The sequence below is a fragment of the Alnus glutinosa genome, chromosome 10 (assembly GCF_958979055.1).
Source record: "Alnus glutinosa chromosome 10, dhAlnGlut1.1, whole genome shotgun sequence".
NCBI classification, from domain to species: Eukaryota; Viridiplantae; Streptophyta; class Magnoliopsida; order Fagales; family Betulaceae; genus Alnus; species Alnus glutinosa.
In genome coordinates, this window is record NC_084895.1 from 16130443 (window position 1) to 16145451 (window position 15009).

The following is a 15009-nucleotide window of genomic DNA, read 5'->3' on the forward strand; positions in this document are numbered from 1 at the left end:
TTATACAGTTATTTGACTAACAAGGACAGAGGACTGCTATTTCGTAGAAGCTTGCCATGTCAGCTCAATTAAAAAAAAAAAAAATTTAAATTTGAAATTCAAAATGAAATCTGATATACCCTTCCCCCACTCATTTTCACCTAAAATCTAAAATCTCCCCAAATCTCTCCCTCCATCTTCCCTCTCCCCCCACCCACCGCTGACCACGAGCAGCAACGTCGACCCAAAGGCCGAGCACCTGTGACACAGCAACTCCGCATCCGGCAACCACGGATTTCAAGTTTTTTTTTTCCAACCGTGCCACCTCTCTCTTCCATCGTGCTCCACCCTCTCCTCCCTTCACCACCGAATATCTAGGCCACCAAAAGAGGTAAGGTGTTCTCCATTATTTTCGTTGATTTCCTTTGATTTCCTCTTGTATTGACCCACAAATCTGATATTTCTTTTGATTTTATCTATTCTTTTCTCCGACCAGCTACCCACCGTCGCACCCTCAAGGATTTTGTTACACGTGTGGTTGAGAGTTAAGCTGAAGATTCAAGAAGGGGCAGCTGGCGGTGTACGTGGCAGATGCAGAGGAGTAGCATGAATTATGGATTCTAGTTGGAATCCAGTAATTCAGTTTCACACGTGTTTTACAGTTACTGCTTCAAGATATAGTTGTTTTAATTCTTCTGCATTTCAATTGTGTATAAATATAATTGATTGCAGTTGTAAAGGCAGTTTTTGACATTTGTTGAGTTCAGTTTGAACTAAGGAGACTCGCCATCTCGAATTGGCTTATTCAATAAATATTCTTCATTCTCCCCTTCATCTCTTTCCTTCTTCTTCTTTCCTTCTAAAATTCTATTTCCTATTTCTGTAATAGCAAATTTCTCTCACAGAATCAACAAGTCTGTGACAGATTTCCTCTTCGCTGGCCTCACCGCCAGAATTCCACAACCTTTCTGGTATACCTTTCTCTGCATCTTCTCATTAGCTGGGTTTTCTCTTCTAAACTGTTTAAATAAAAGACATTTTATTTAAACAACGATGCAAGTTAGCTGGGTCATATATTTTTGTTCTTGAAAGTCAGATATTTTTTGTTGTGAATTCTGTGTTCATTCGTGTTTTCTACTTGAAGCTTATATGTTTTAGCAGTCTTATATCATTGTGTTATACTATACGCCCATTGTCCTTTCTGGAGACGAAACTGAACCTAAATATGCATCCCAACTGTTTGTCTAATTTAGCCTGAAACGCAAATTCTAGCGTGTTTGAGAATGTGGCCCTATACATTTCTGTCAAAGTGATCTGGTTTAGCATTCTAGTGTTGCTGCTAGATTTTTCGGGTGTGCTGAACTTTCTGTACTTTGGCTGGTTTTGGTCTTTGTTGTTCTTTTGAAGAGCTGGCATTGAGAAATGGATTTCTGGTGAGTTGACATTTCTTCTTGATTGCTCAACTGAATGATGAGTTGCTGTTGTGTTGGTTTACAATCTATTTGCTACCAAAATCATGTAAAGGGTCATCTTACAAAAGGTCAAGCCTTCACTAGAAGATGCAGCTCTGAATAGAAATTACATCTAAAAGCCGAAATCTCACAGGAAATTTTTTTAACTTCTTTCATGAAACTTCTTGCTTGTCCAGCACATTGTGAAAAGGAAATCACATTAATCAACACCTTGCCAATCTCAAAAACATCCAAAGTCATATCACTAAACAAAGTAACTACAATTGTGATTTAAAAACAACTACGAACTGTTCCTTCTTTTTCAAAGGGCCTCCAAAACCAAATGTCTCTTTTCATGCCTAAGGTCGTTCTTTTTAACCCCCTCCAGGCTCCGCACACCCTCTTCTTTCAGGGTTACAACAGGAAAGAAATTGAGCAAATTCAACATGTTACAAGAGCTTAGAAACAACAGTCAACAGTAGATCTTATATCAGAATAAAATGGAAACCCCAACCAAGAATGGGGGGCAAAAAGCATGTTTAACTACCCAATTTAAAAGCATCCACAAATAGGCCCAAGCACACTCCAGCTTTCCAGTAATTCGTCATCCCAATGAAAGACTGTATTCTAGCAGTAGACAGAGGAAGAGGCTTTCTGTACATAAGCATGCCAATCCACTCAATCGCAGCAACTACACCTGCAACCAGTACGTCCCAATCCCCAGTCTGTCCAAGGATTCTTTGCATTTGCTGTCTAGAAACCCAAAAGAAGCAGAAATATCTTCACGGGGAAGTTCTTCCTAGCCGAGTTCAGCTTCTCCAGTAGCTGTCTTCCACCTGCACTCACTATTCTGCCCAATCTGAGTGCATCCAAGATCAGGGCGGACACCATTACTCGGAATCCCGCCGGTGTCCAATGCAAAGCCTACTTTCAACCCCTGCTTTCTTGTCTGAAAACTGTATCAAGGTAATGAAAACCAATGTCATGTTCACGAGGGCCTCAATAATGCAGAAAAATTTCAGAGAGAAATTTCACTTGGGCATCATTCTGAAAGTCACATAAATATATAGAAGAAGAAAAAAAAAATCTAGTTTTACAATGGACTATTGGACACAGCTTCAATGGCAACACCCAAATCACGCATGCCAGAAAAAAATAGACAAAAAACGATTTTGTTTTCAAAATAATTGACAAGGAAAGCACATAAAACCCTTTATGTGCATTGAAAATTCAATATATCGACTGTTTCATATTCTTTAATGACAGGTGACCTAAACAAATTTTTCTTCAAATTCCAATGCAACCCACCAAATATCACCCATTATCACTCTAGTTGTAACAACACAAATGCCTCATAAAATTCAAGAATTCTGGAACTAGGAGTTAGATGGGTGCATATACATATTTCTTTTTCGATGAATGAAAATTTTTATAACAAAACTTAGAAAAACTTAGTTACACCAATACACACCAGCATGGAAACGGCCGGACCTCAACTGCAATCATAGTACACAGAAACCCCTATACATGTACCCCTGCATCTATATAGAACAAGCAAGACCTCTGCAAAAACAGAACAAAGCAAAGCATCAAATAATTTGGAAATCTCATCATTTTTTTTTTTTCCTTAGAGAATGAAATCTCATCAATCTACTCGTGAGTGTTAAAGGCTTAAATCAGAGATTGGTGGGTCATTTCCAGACTCATTGAAAACCATCAAATAATTTTGATTTTTGGTTGGTTCGACAACAGCAAATAAAGCGTTGAAAAATGTTACCTCCTCCGGGAAAAAGGAGCAGACTTTACGACAATTTTTTTTTTGGATTTTGCCGACTGATGAAATGAGGGCTAAACATGATCTTTCTGGGCTGGCGGTCTCCGTTATTGAAAAAACTGGTCATAACATCATCGATCCTGTTCCACATGCCATGAGCCTTTAAGCTTATAGTGGTTGTTGACTGTGAAAACCCACAAACCAAAAAGCTTGAGAATGGAAGACGGTGGACGGTCAAGGTTATTGTCGACAACAAACCCAGAAGCAAAACCCAAAATCCTGGTATTTGATGGTCGTCAACAGTGGAGAACTGACGGTGGTAACTTATTGATGGTGGAGAACGGACGTGAAAGTTAAGGATTTTGAATCTAAATGGAGGCTAGGAAAAACGAAAAGAGGGAGAAGAATGAGAGACTAGGATTCTGAATCTCAACAAATGATTTTAGATTTTTTTATTTTTTTTATTTTTTTATTTTCTCGTTTTCCCTCCTCTAATCTCAAATGCTTTCAGATTCTTTTTCGTTTTTCCTCTTCTTTCTTTATTTTTCTTTCCAATTTTTTTTTTTTTTTCAATTCGCTGACGTGGAACGATGCCACATCAACAAGGTCGTAGGATGGTTGTATGCCCGTCTACGAAATGGACTTTCTCTTTCAATTGAGGCTTTTGCACCTGAGAAATGATACTGGTACACAAAGCTTACAACAACGTTACAACAGTCTTACGTGGAAAGTGGGTTTAAACCTTTCTTTCATTTTTTTAATATCACAGTAGCCTTCGTCAAAACCGGTTGGGGGGAAATGAAATTCATTTTCCCCCCAACGCTGAACGCACCCCCCCTCTCTCTCTCTGAATTCTCTCCGTACAATCCCCGTCATCGGCCTCCGGCGTCCGTCCCCGGTCCTTCACCGGAGTTATCCTCCTCCGTCCGTCGGGAACCGCCGCCCCCAGCCCCTCTGTCTCTCCCGTTCGCTCCGGACCGCCGCCCCCAGCCCCTCTGTCTCTCTCTGGCCAGATATGCCTCCTACGCACCTCTCTCTCTCTCTCTCTGGCTGGATCTGCCTGCTCTGTCCATTGGAAACCGCCGCCCGCAGCCCCTCTCTCTCTCTCTGGCCGAATCTGCCTCCTACGCACATCTCTCTCTCTCTCTGGCTGGATCTGCCTGCTCCGTCCGTCGGAAACCGCCGCCCGCAGCCCTCTGTCTCTCCCGCTCGCTCCGGTGCCGGTCGTCCCTGTCCCTCCGGTAACTCTCTTTCTCTCTCTGAAATTATTGTTTGAAAATACTGATTCGGTTTGAGGGGGAAAAAAATTCGGTCTGTTGTTTGTTGTTGGATGCTGTAACTGGTGTTAGTAATTTTGCTGATTCTGATTGTTGGATGGTGTTGGTATTTTGCTTGGTTCTGATTCGGTTTTATGGGGGGGAAAAAAAAAAGAAAAAACTAAGATTTGTTTTGGTACAGTAGGTCTTTTGCTACATGTTGCAAGGGAGGGGGTTTTACTTTGTGGGTCGTTGAAAATCTGGGTATTTCAGGTGAATCTGGGTCTGTACAAGTTATTCTCATTTTGAATTCATAAATGATATCACTTCTTCTCAATGGCTGTTGCGGATGCGAAATATTTTCCTGATAATTTTTGCATTGGATGCATAGATTTGCCTTCTATTTTACTACTTTTCAATGTTCATTGTGTTAGGATTTAAACGTCAATTAATATTATGGAGTTCTTGTTCCTTGTATGTTATGATATGCATTTTAGTCTTTACTGCCCTTGGTTAGAGACTTTTTGCACCTTAGTTTTTAGAACCAATTCTGTAGCCTTGTCAAAACAAAAGTATTAGTTTTAGAACCAATTCCTTTTAATGCGTATATAAAATGCTATTAAAGCAAAATTGTATGCCTTCTGACCCAAAAAAAATAAAAAAAAAATCTTACACACAATCATTGTTTCCCACATACTGGCCATATATGAGTATAGTGTTTCATGTCTAGGCAATAAATTTTTGAAAATCAGTTTTTAAAAATACATTTGACTTATCTAGTTCTTCAAGGATCCTGGAATTTTCAAATTCTTATTACTACTACAAATGCTAAATAATATAATGTGATGGTAACTAGGATTAGTCTCTGATTTGCATGAGAAGTTTTTCTTTTTCATAATTTTTGTAGCAACTTTTTCTCACCTTTGCAGTTGACATCCAAATATCCTTGTAAGTTGAATCAACAACAGGGTCAATTATTTGATCGATCTGAGGAAAGAGATGTGAAGAATCAATATCAGATAAATTTGGTCTGATAAATTACTTGCTCTCAATCAATTCGGTCTTTTGTTTGTTGTTGGATGCTAATGTGCCTGGCTAGAGTGGCTAAGTGCTAACTTACTACATTTTTTGAAGTGCTAACATGCAAGAAAGATCTGTTAATCATCCATTTCGTGAATTCTTTTCCCCTCTTTGCAATCCTTTTTTTTTTTTTTTTCCTTTAAGGTTTTGAAATGCTGTAAGAAAACCAAAGGATGTAGTGTTTTATCACAAAATTTATAGCATTAAACCGAGTCTGGTAGGAGAAATTATGAAGCTGAGTTAAAGTTAGTCCTGTCTTATTGTTCAGTTCAGTTGCTTTTCTTCTTGTCTTATTTCTTTTGATTGGAGGTTGACCTAGTGAGTCTGGGCTTCTGTTGATTAGATGAATGATATTATTATTATTATTATTATTTTTGCGTAGGCCCAAAAAAATGTCGGTAAATAGTGATGCGTCTAGTACCCCTCCATTATGTTACTGTGGAGTGCATGCACGTTTAAGGTACTCATGGACTAGTGACAACACCGGAAGAAAGTGGTACGGCTGTATAAAGTATAAGGTAATTTTAAAATTAATTAATTGTGATTTATTTTTTCGTTAGTAGTTTATGACATTTATTCTTATGTTTTCACGCAGAAAGCTGGAGATTGTGACTTTTTTAAGTGGGCGGATAACCAAATGACTTCTTATGAGAAGAGATTGGAGGATCATATGAGAGACATTGAGGAAGGGAGACGGGCCGATATTGAGAAAGTTGAGAAGGTGACAATGGCCAATATTGACAGACTTGAGAAACTAATTGAAACAAGACACAAGGAACAATATGAGAGACTTCGGTTGGAGTTAGGTCTTAATAGAAAGATGTTTTGGTTTTGGACAGCAATAGTCGTAATCATTTTGGGCATTGTAATTTATTTCAATGGTTATAGCGGTTCTAAAGTTAGTTACTTGATGTTAGAATGAAAGGATGAAAACATTATTAGGTTAAAAATTGTCATTGTCAGATATTTTACTTTCTTATTAGTTTCACAAATGGTAAGCACTGTGCAAATAGCTGAAAATCTTAAAATCCATAGTTAATTTTTTCTTTTCTTTGAGTTTGATTTTGGTTGAATTTTAAAATCACAGGTATTTGAATTCTTCAAACTGTTTACAGAATGGAGTTGATAATATATCTTTCGTGTCAATAACTCTGTCATTTTACTTGGCTTAAGTTAGCTCTTTATACTAGCTTGATATTGTTACTTGGCTTATGTTTGCCCTTTATAGTAGCTCAATATTGTCAATCTTGGTATTTTCAACAAAATCCACACCAGAATCTTCATGTTTTTCCAACTGAATACTTGTACATAAGATCCTGTGTAAAGCAAACTTAGCAGTGCAATTGGTTTCTCTTGAAGTTGGATCACTGCCAAGTAAACTGTATTGATGATAAATAAAAGAAGTACTCCTGATCTTATTAGCTAATATAAAGGAACCTTCTTTTTCTTTTTTCAAGACATAATTGCACATTATGATCAACTATCCAACATAGAGCATAACGTGGTCCTTCATCACCCATCTAGTCATGCTCCACTCGGTTTCATCATTTCCTGGAAATTGTCTTTTTCATTTGGTCCTTTTCTAATTACATATTTATCCAGGATATGTCATTGTATGTGATGCTATGAAGAAATTCTGTGAGGATGGATAACATCGGAGAATGTGCTTGAGATAAAGGAGACTCTATTAAAGTAGAATACTTGGCAGATTCTGCATCCTTATTCCACCAAGTACGTCTAATATTACTGTATAAGGATGCAGAATCTGCATATTTAGAACTATGGTCACACCGCAGCTGTCTTCTGTGAATAATAAAAAAAAAAAATCCAACCGAACAATTTCAAGCCATTCCCAAAAAATTATTCTAAGCAAAATTCTCAAGGTAATCAAGAACACAATCCAATCATAAAGAAAATCAATATTCAAATAGAAAACTTTCAAGAAAAATCCACTATCATATCATAAAATATGATACAATATCTTCTCAATTGTTTATACTCAAAAGTTGAAATCTACTGCAACTCATTAGCTTAATGATGAAGCAAAAATATGCCACACGTGACACAAAAAGAAATGAAAATGCTATGCAGTATTTCCACAAAAGCTTCAAGTCAGACTCAAATCCCCTCCATTGGATGCTCCCAATGTACATGGCAACCATCAATTGCATGTACCTTTGAAATGTGACGACAGCTACAATGTGCACTGAGCAAAATACTCCCTGCATAGGAAAATTAAGCCTCTTATGCATATAATATTGAGTCCACAAGGAAAAGAAAAAGATCAATCAATGTTATCAAGTCATAACCCAGATATAACCATATCATACCCCAGAAAACAATGGAGTCAAGTCAAAACATGCAAAGGGAGGGCATTGGGTAATTAGGTGCCACAGTACAGAGCATATTTTAGAATTTTATTATACAAGTGGTGCCATGCTTTATTAGAACAGCAACATGACAAGTATGTGATGCACTTGATATACTTATAAAGGTAACTTAAATCCAGGAAGATGGTTTATGTAACTGTTTTGTTACATGCTAGCTTCACAGTCTTGTTGATGTGTAGAAGTTATTAAATTTTCAATTATACAACTTCTACACATCATATGTTTATAAAAAGAAAAATAATGGAACAAAATGAATGTCACTATACCTCTACTGCCTTGGCCATGCGATCACTAGAACCAGCCTCATTTTCTGAAAAGCTCCTTATATACTCGGGAGACCATTCTTGTGAACTTGATTTATCTAGTGGATCTAATCTTCTAGTCAGCAATATTTTACCAGGAATACTGCGGCCTTTGAGCAACCTAGATAGACCAAAAAAACACGATTAAGGAACAAATTATACAATTCCAATGTTATTGATTTTCAAGAAAAAGATATTACAAAAGAAGGCAAGTAGAAGAATCATTCGGATGTTAAAGAAATAGGTATATGAGGCAGTATATATGTAGGTAATCGATCTAAATATTATAGAACCATTCCACAAATAGATCGATATCAAATAATAAGCTTTCTTTATATACAGACATAACTCCAAACAATCAAAACTTGTAGAAAATGACATAATCGAATAATATAAACAAGCAATGTTATATTGCTAAATGTCTGAGACGAGCAAATGCAATGTGAAGCTAACCAATTTAAAAATTCGGTGCATAAAAACAAAATCTAAGCAATTAAAAAAAAAAAAAAAAAAAAAAAAGGAAGAAGAAGAAGACGAAGGAAATGAATTAAGAGAGTAAGCAAAATCTATGAAACAAGAGCAACTTTCATTATTTTGGACAGCATAATCAATTCTCCTATATTGCCCAGTACACTACAAACATAAGTTATGGATTAGAAACAGAGTAAAGAAGCAAGGTTTGAGAGAAATAAAGCAAGAAACCAAAAAGCTATATAACCATTTCCAAACTGACCAATATATGAATCCAAAACCAGAATTTGATAGGTAAAAGCCATGTGATCAAATACCATTCTATCATATTGGTCTCAAGGTGGAAGTAAACCATTCATCAGAAGACGTATGGTTGACCGCATAGCATCAGTAATTGTAGGCAGGACACTTATATGATTAAGTGCGGCATAGACTTGATTGAAGATGTTGCGCACATGCATTTCAATTGCCGGATCAGTTGGAATTATGGAATTAAAAACGTCTGTCATCCAAGCAATTATTTCGGTTGGGTTGGTATTGAAACAATAGGGTAAAAGCCAGAACAACTGGAGTAATACTTCTTGACTCAAAGGCAGAGGATCCATAGTCAAGACCCACCGTATATCAACCTGAAAATCAACGTTAATATTCAGACATCTAAATTGGATGCATTTTAATAACACAATACTATCAATTGATTTACCTGGGAGCATAGCCAATTCACAATTGACACATCACGCATTTGTAAGGCTGTACTGAAAGCCTCTTGGTATTTGTGTTGGCTTATCAATGTAGATAACAAATATATGGGGTCCATTGACAAATTCACCTAATACACACATGATTCATTTCCCTTATTGTACGCATATGAATGAATGCCAACACAGAATTTAAAAAACACAAATTATACCTGAGAAAGAATAGAATGATAGTGACCACTGAACGTGTGAGCAACTGTCGATGACGAAGCGACGGAATCCTGCAAAAACAGACACTGAATAAGTACGTGAAATATCAAATAATTGTCAAAAACCAATTAATAAATAAAGAGATGTTGGCTAATCACCTGAGTACTATGATCGTGAGCTGCAGAAGGCACAGAAGGCAATGGAGATTGACTAGTGTTGTCTTGATTTTCCGTTGATTTGGAGGCCTACAATAAAAAAATGGTTTATGCAATGTGGAGAAGTACACATGTTTTTTAAGTAAGTAAAATGTGGACAGAAGTAATAAAAAAATAAATAATAAATAATAAATTCACTAACTTGATTTTTTCGTTTCTTCGTTTTATCATTGTTGTTTCTTGGTGGATTGCTCGATGCTTTGGATTTCTTCACCACTGTTTCTATAACAGACACCTTTCTCTTTGTTCGTGGTCTCCCTTTACAGTCAATCTTCACAGGACTAAGCACATTTTTGCAGCTAGAAGATGCGACAGTAGCTGGAATGCCAAAAGATTGATTTTCGCAACGCCACGACTCTTTTAATTGATCAATTTTTTCCATTAGTTCCATGCAACGTTTCTCCGTGTTTACTGACGTGAGCGACAGTAATTCTTCCAAATTGTTTCTCACTTTGTCATGTATTTGGGCATGTGGATTATCACTAATGGCATCATAACTACTCTTAACCTTCGAGTACTCTCGCTTAATATCTTTCCTCCATCTGTCAAGAACATATCTTTGTGGCAGAGTTGTCACTTTCTTTGTCTGTAACACGGAAAGTGAATGCCTACATAGGATGCCTTTTACTTCAAACAATGCACATGTGCACTTCACTTCGAGTTCATTTTCATTGAAGTAAACAAGAAATGTCTTTTCTATTAAGTGATCTCCAACTGCAACATATTCAACAACTTCGAAGGTAGAAATCGCACCTTCACTTTTGAGAAGAGCGTTATTACAAGACATCATTTTCACAAACTGCTCATGTACTTCTTTGAACTTCGCATTTGTATAAACAACTTGAAACTGTTTCTCTAATTGCAAGGCACTTATACATGGGATTGTGCGATTGAAAGAATCGAAATCAGCACGTGCCTCACTCTCGACCATTCTCCTTAAAGTGTTATCATATTCATCAACAAATTCTTTCAATGTGGTTCGTGAGTGCACGCAACCATCAAAAAATGCATTCATACTTTCACTTCGCTGTGTAGTACTCATTCCCGCCCAAAACGTATCTTTCATGTATGCCGGCACCCAAAATGTCTTATCCATATATAACCCATTCAACCATGCATTATCATGAAGATTATACTTCTCCAGAAGATCTTTCCAATTTTCCCCATATTCTTCACATGTTTGAGAGTCATACAAACATTTATTAATGGCACCCTTAATGCCATCAAAATTAGCATGTGATCCAAACTTTTCAGGCAATTTTTTTAAAATGTGCCACATACAATATCTATGACGACTTTCAGGAAAAACAATAGCGATTCCATTTTTCATAGCTCTATCCTGGTCTGTCATAATTGCTTTAGGGGCTTGGCCATTCATGCACTCCAACCAACATTTAAACAACCACACAAATGTGTCTGTATCCTCTCTTGAAATTAGTCCTGCCCCAAAAAGTATAGATTGACCATGATGATTCACTCCTACAAAAGGAGCAAATGGCATGTCATATTTATTGGTCAAATACGTTGTGTCAAACGTAATAACATCTCCAAAGAAATCATACGCTGCCCTACTCCGTGCATCAGCCCAAAAAACATTTCTTAACCTACAATCATCGTCCACATCTATTAAGTAGTAGAAGCCACTATTCTGCTTTTGCATTCTTTTGAAGTAATCACAAAGTGCTTGAGCACCACCTTTACCAAGATTGAGTTCTCTTGCCTTGTTAATATAATTCTGACAATCTCTCTCTCCAAAGGAAAGATTCTCAAACGCCCCACTTTCAACAACTAATGAATTGAAATTTTTACACAAACGTATTCCTGCTCTGTCATTTAGCTCAAGTCTTCTTTTCGCAGCATCACTAATTTTCTTATTGCTTCTAAAAAATCTCGCCTTGCCCGGGCTTAACGAATGATTATGCATCAACTCAACTTTACTCAAAAACCACGTTCCATCATCACATAAATTTGCACAAATCCTAGCACCACACCATGTTTTATTTGAAATTGGAATTGGCTTCGAACAATCACTTGTTTTAGGTCGCTCTGCACCTCCACGAGTACATATAAGCATTACGTAACCTTTTCTACCCTTCTTTTTTCTCGAGCTTCTCTGCGCTATACCAAACCCAGCTTGCTTAGCATACTTCCTATAATAAGAGCAGACTTCATCTAATGAACTAAATGTCATTGATTCTTTCGGCTCTTCAACTTTCTCATCATCCTTTAACACCACAGGTAGTACCACATTTTCTTCCTCATCATTCAACTCTTCATCTGAAATAAATGTCATTAAATCCTTCGACTTCTCAAATTTTTCACCCATATCTATCCAAAAAAGTATACAAAATGTGTTTATAAAAAAGCCTAGAATAATAATAAAGAAAAAACAAAACAAAACTATAACTCAAACAAAAGTGAAAAAACTAACCATTTTGACGGTCATCTTGATGGGTTAGATCATCGTCAAATTCACCCTCATTATCCAATCGTGAACTTGAAGAGTCCATTTAGAAAAGTGCTATATTAAAAAGTAATATAAGTTAATTGAATGAAAAAACTAAACTACATAACCTTAAAAGCATGTAATTTGACAATATTATACAAATTAAACTACATAAAGGCAGTCATAGCACTAGCTTTTTAATGCCTTCATTTTTCCTCATGGAAGTCTGACAATAAAAAACCATAGAAATCGCGAGTATGTTTTCCTCATTGTACAAAAGATGGGGCACTTTTCACTAGACATATAATGACATTGAACAACTGATACAACAATTGTTCATAAAAAAAAAAATAAAAAAAAATAAATAAATAAATTAAATTAAATTAAATTGTTTAGGATCTACTCAAACTTAAATAGACAAGGATCCAGGCAAAGTCACATATGATGCCTAAACCAAAAAAAAAAAAGATAAAATTCTGCTGTTTCTTTAGTTCAGCTCATATAATAGCCACCACAGCAATAATCATATCGGCCAAACAAATCAAAATGACAGTGCACATTATGGTGCTAAATATTATTCTCAACAAGAGTTTCGGGTACAAGCTAGTCCAATTTTACTTCATAAAACTAATTACCCCTTAACTGCAACAATGACAACCAACCTATGAAAATCTCTCTTCCTTTTACAGCTAATACTAATTTATTTTCTGTATTTTTTTTTCTTGTTCTTTTCAACGAAAAATAAATTGATAAATTGCCGCTTATGTTTACAGCTAGCAACAATCAGACAAGGGTTAAGACTTAGGGATGATCCCAAATCAAATCTTAAGCTGATTTGTACAATAATAATAATAAAAAAAAAAAACCACTCCCAAGTCTTAAGCTGCAGAAAGAGTCCAATAATACATAGATGCGTGCATGGATGGGCTATGGATCTACACTTATAGTAACAGTACGTACTCATAAATTCTCACAATATTCATTCGGCCATTAACAGAGGAAGAGGAAACCAAAACAACCCCAGATTTTTTTCAATAAATTTACACCCATTCGGTTCCTCAGTTCCTCTACCGGAAATCCTCCACAAACCCAAAAATTTCTCAATACCCATTCGGTATTGAGAAGAAAGAAAAATCCTCCAAAACAAATCAGCAGATTGAAAAATACCAACACCATTCAATAATTTCAGAGAGAGAAACAGAGTTACCAGAGGGACAGGGACGACCGGCACCGGAGCGAGCGGGAGAGAGAGAGGGGCTGCGGGCGGCGGTCCGGAGCGAGCGGAAGAGACAGAGGGCGGTCCGGAGCGAGCGGGAGAGACAGAGGGGCTGCGGGCTGCCAGGCAGATCCGGCGGGAGAGAGAGAGGGGCTGGGGGCGGCGGTCCGGAGCGAGCAGGAGAGAGAGAGGGGCTGGGGGCGGCGGTTTCCGACGAACGGAGGGGCTGGGGACGTCTGTTTCCGACGGACGGAGCAGGCAGATCCGGCGAGAGAGAGAGAGGGGCTGGGGGCGGCGGTCCGGAGCGAGCGGGAGAGAGAGAAGGGCTGGGGGCGGCGGTTTCCGACGGGCGGAGGGGCTGGTGACGGGGACTGTACGAAGAGAATTCAGAGAGAGAGAGGGGGGGTGCGTTCAGCGTTGGGGGGAAATGAATTTCATTTCCCCCCAACCGGTTTTGACGAAGGCTACTGTGATATTAAAAAAATGAAAAAAAGGTTTAAACCCACTTTCCACGTAAGACTGTTGTAACGTTGTTGTAAGCTTTGTGTACCAGTATCATTTCTCTTTGCACCTAGGATAGTCGGATTGCAACAATCAAAAACTCATTTTCCTCTAAAAGGTTTTCTTCTTTATTTTCTTCAATCCGCAATGGTGGGTTTTCTCTCTTTCTCTCTTTCTTTCTCTTTTTTCTCCTGATTTCCTTTCAACCTGAAAGTCTTTGCTAGCTTCTCTTTGTTTCTCTCGCCCTCCCGTCTTCTTCTTTTCAAAATCAGATCAAAATGATGTTTTTGTTGTTAAAAATTAGATAAGAAGAATTGAGGAAGGCCTTAAAAATTTCGGAGTACGAGAGAGACAAACATGATGAAACTCCCCTGCTCAATTTTATACTCTATTTTGAGAAGTAGAAAAAAATAAAAAATAAAAAATTCTTGGGCTTCCAAACCAGTGCTCAAACCTAGTAAAGGGGGCAAGTTTCCTCTTATAAACATGTTCTTCAAAACTAAATCTTAATCTAGTATAGGAAAAAATGATAGAGCATTTGTAGTGAAGTCGTCAAAATTTCAGCAAATTTTAACCAAAAATATCACTTTTATTATTTTAACTAACTAATTTTCAAAATCTCTAAATATTAAATTCCCTAAATATTCTCTTCTTTAAAATAAATACTATTTCGTAATAACTTTTCAACCAACCAACCTTTCGGACTCTTTTAGAATTCAGACCTCCCTTTCCTTTTTCTTCCCTTCCCTTCTCTTCTCTTCTTCTCCATTTCTTCCCTACTTGACCTGTCGTTTCTCTCTTCTTTATGACCCAAAACAGAGAGATGAAAGACTCTGTGAGAGATAGGGAGATACTGAGAGAGGAAGAGAGACCTGAGACTTGAGAGACCCAGCCCGATCGTGGAGGACCTGTAGCAATCCGACAAACCCAGAGACCCACATCCATGGGTCGTCGGCCAAAACCCATCTCTGGTGGACGTGAGGTGATTTTCCGGTGAAAATCGGGGCAATTCCAGTGGGT

General features: G+C 37.5%; 1 protein-coding gene, 1 long non-coding RNA gene and 1 pseudogene across 2 annotated transcripts; 1 reads left to right on the forward strand and 2 right to left on the reverse strand.

Moving 5' to 3' along the window:
* The first annotated feature begins 148 nt into the window (after positions 1 to 148).
* LOC133879360 (uncharacterized) lies at positions 149 to 813 on the forward strand. Its single transcript, XR_009902056.1, has 2 exons — positions 149 to 370; positions 476 to 813. It is a non-coding gene; the product is annotated as an uncharacterized LOC133879360 (long non-coding RNA).
* Positions 814 to 1664: 851 nt separating this feature from the next.
* Positions 1665 to 3619, reverse strand: LOC133880743 (ycf20-like protein; annotated as a pseudogene).
* Positions 3620 to 8190: 4571 nt separating this feature from the next.
* Positions 8191 to 12336, reverse strand: LOC133879099 (protein FAR1-RELATED SEQUENCE 4-like). The gene is made up of 8 exons (XM_062317645.1): positions 12258 to 12336; positions 11136 to 12154; positions 9969 to 11039; positions 9770 to 9856; positions 9614 to 9682; positions 9407 to 9532; positions 9082 to 9332; positions 8191 to 8353 (listed from the first exon to the last, which is right to left on the reverse strand). The coding sequence occupies exons 1-8, from the start codon at positions 12334 to 12336 to the stop codon at positions 8191 to 8193; spliced, it is 2865 nt and encodes a 954-aa protein (XP_062173629.1).
* Positions 12337 to 15009: the final 2673 nt, after the last annotated feature.

Excerpts from the sequence above, each read along its gene's own strand:
- LOC133879099 (XM_062317645.1), bottom strand. The coding sequence starts at position 12,336 with ATGGACTCTTCAAGTTCACGATTGGATAATGAGGGTGAATTTGACGAT. Across the intron at positions 9,683-9,769 it reads CTCACGATCATAGTACTCAG|GATTCCGTCGCTTCGTCATC; the intron begins GTGATTAGCCAA and ends CTGTTTTTGCAG. Across the intron at positions 8,354-9,081 it reads ACAATTACTGATGCTATGCG|GTTGCTCAAAGGCCGCAGTA; the intron begins GTCAACCATACG and ends TGGTCTATCTAG.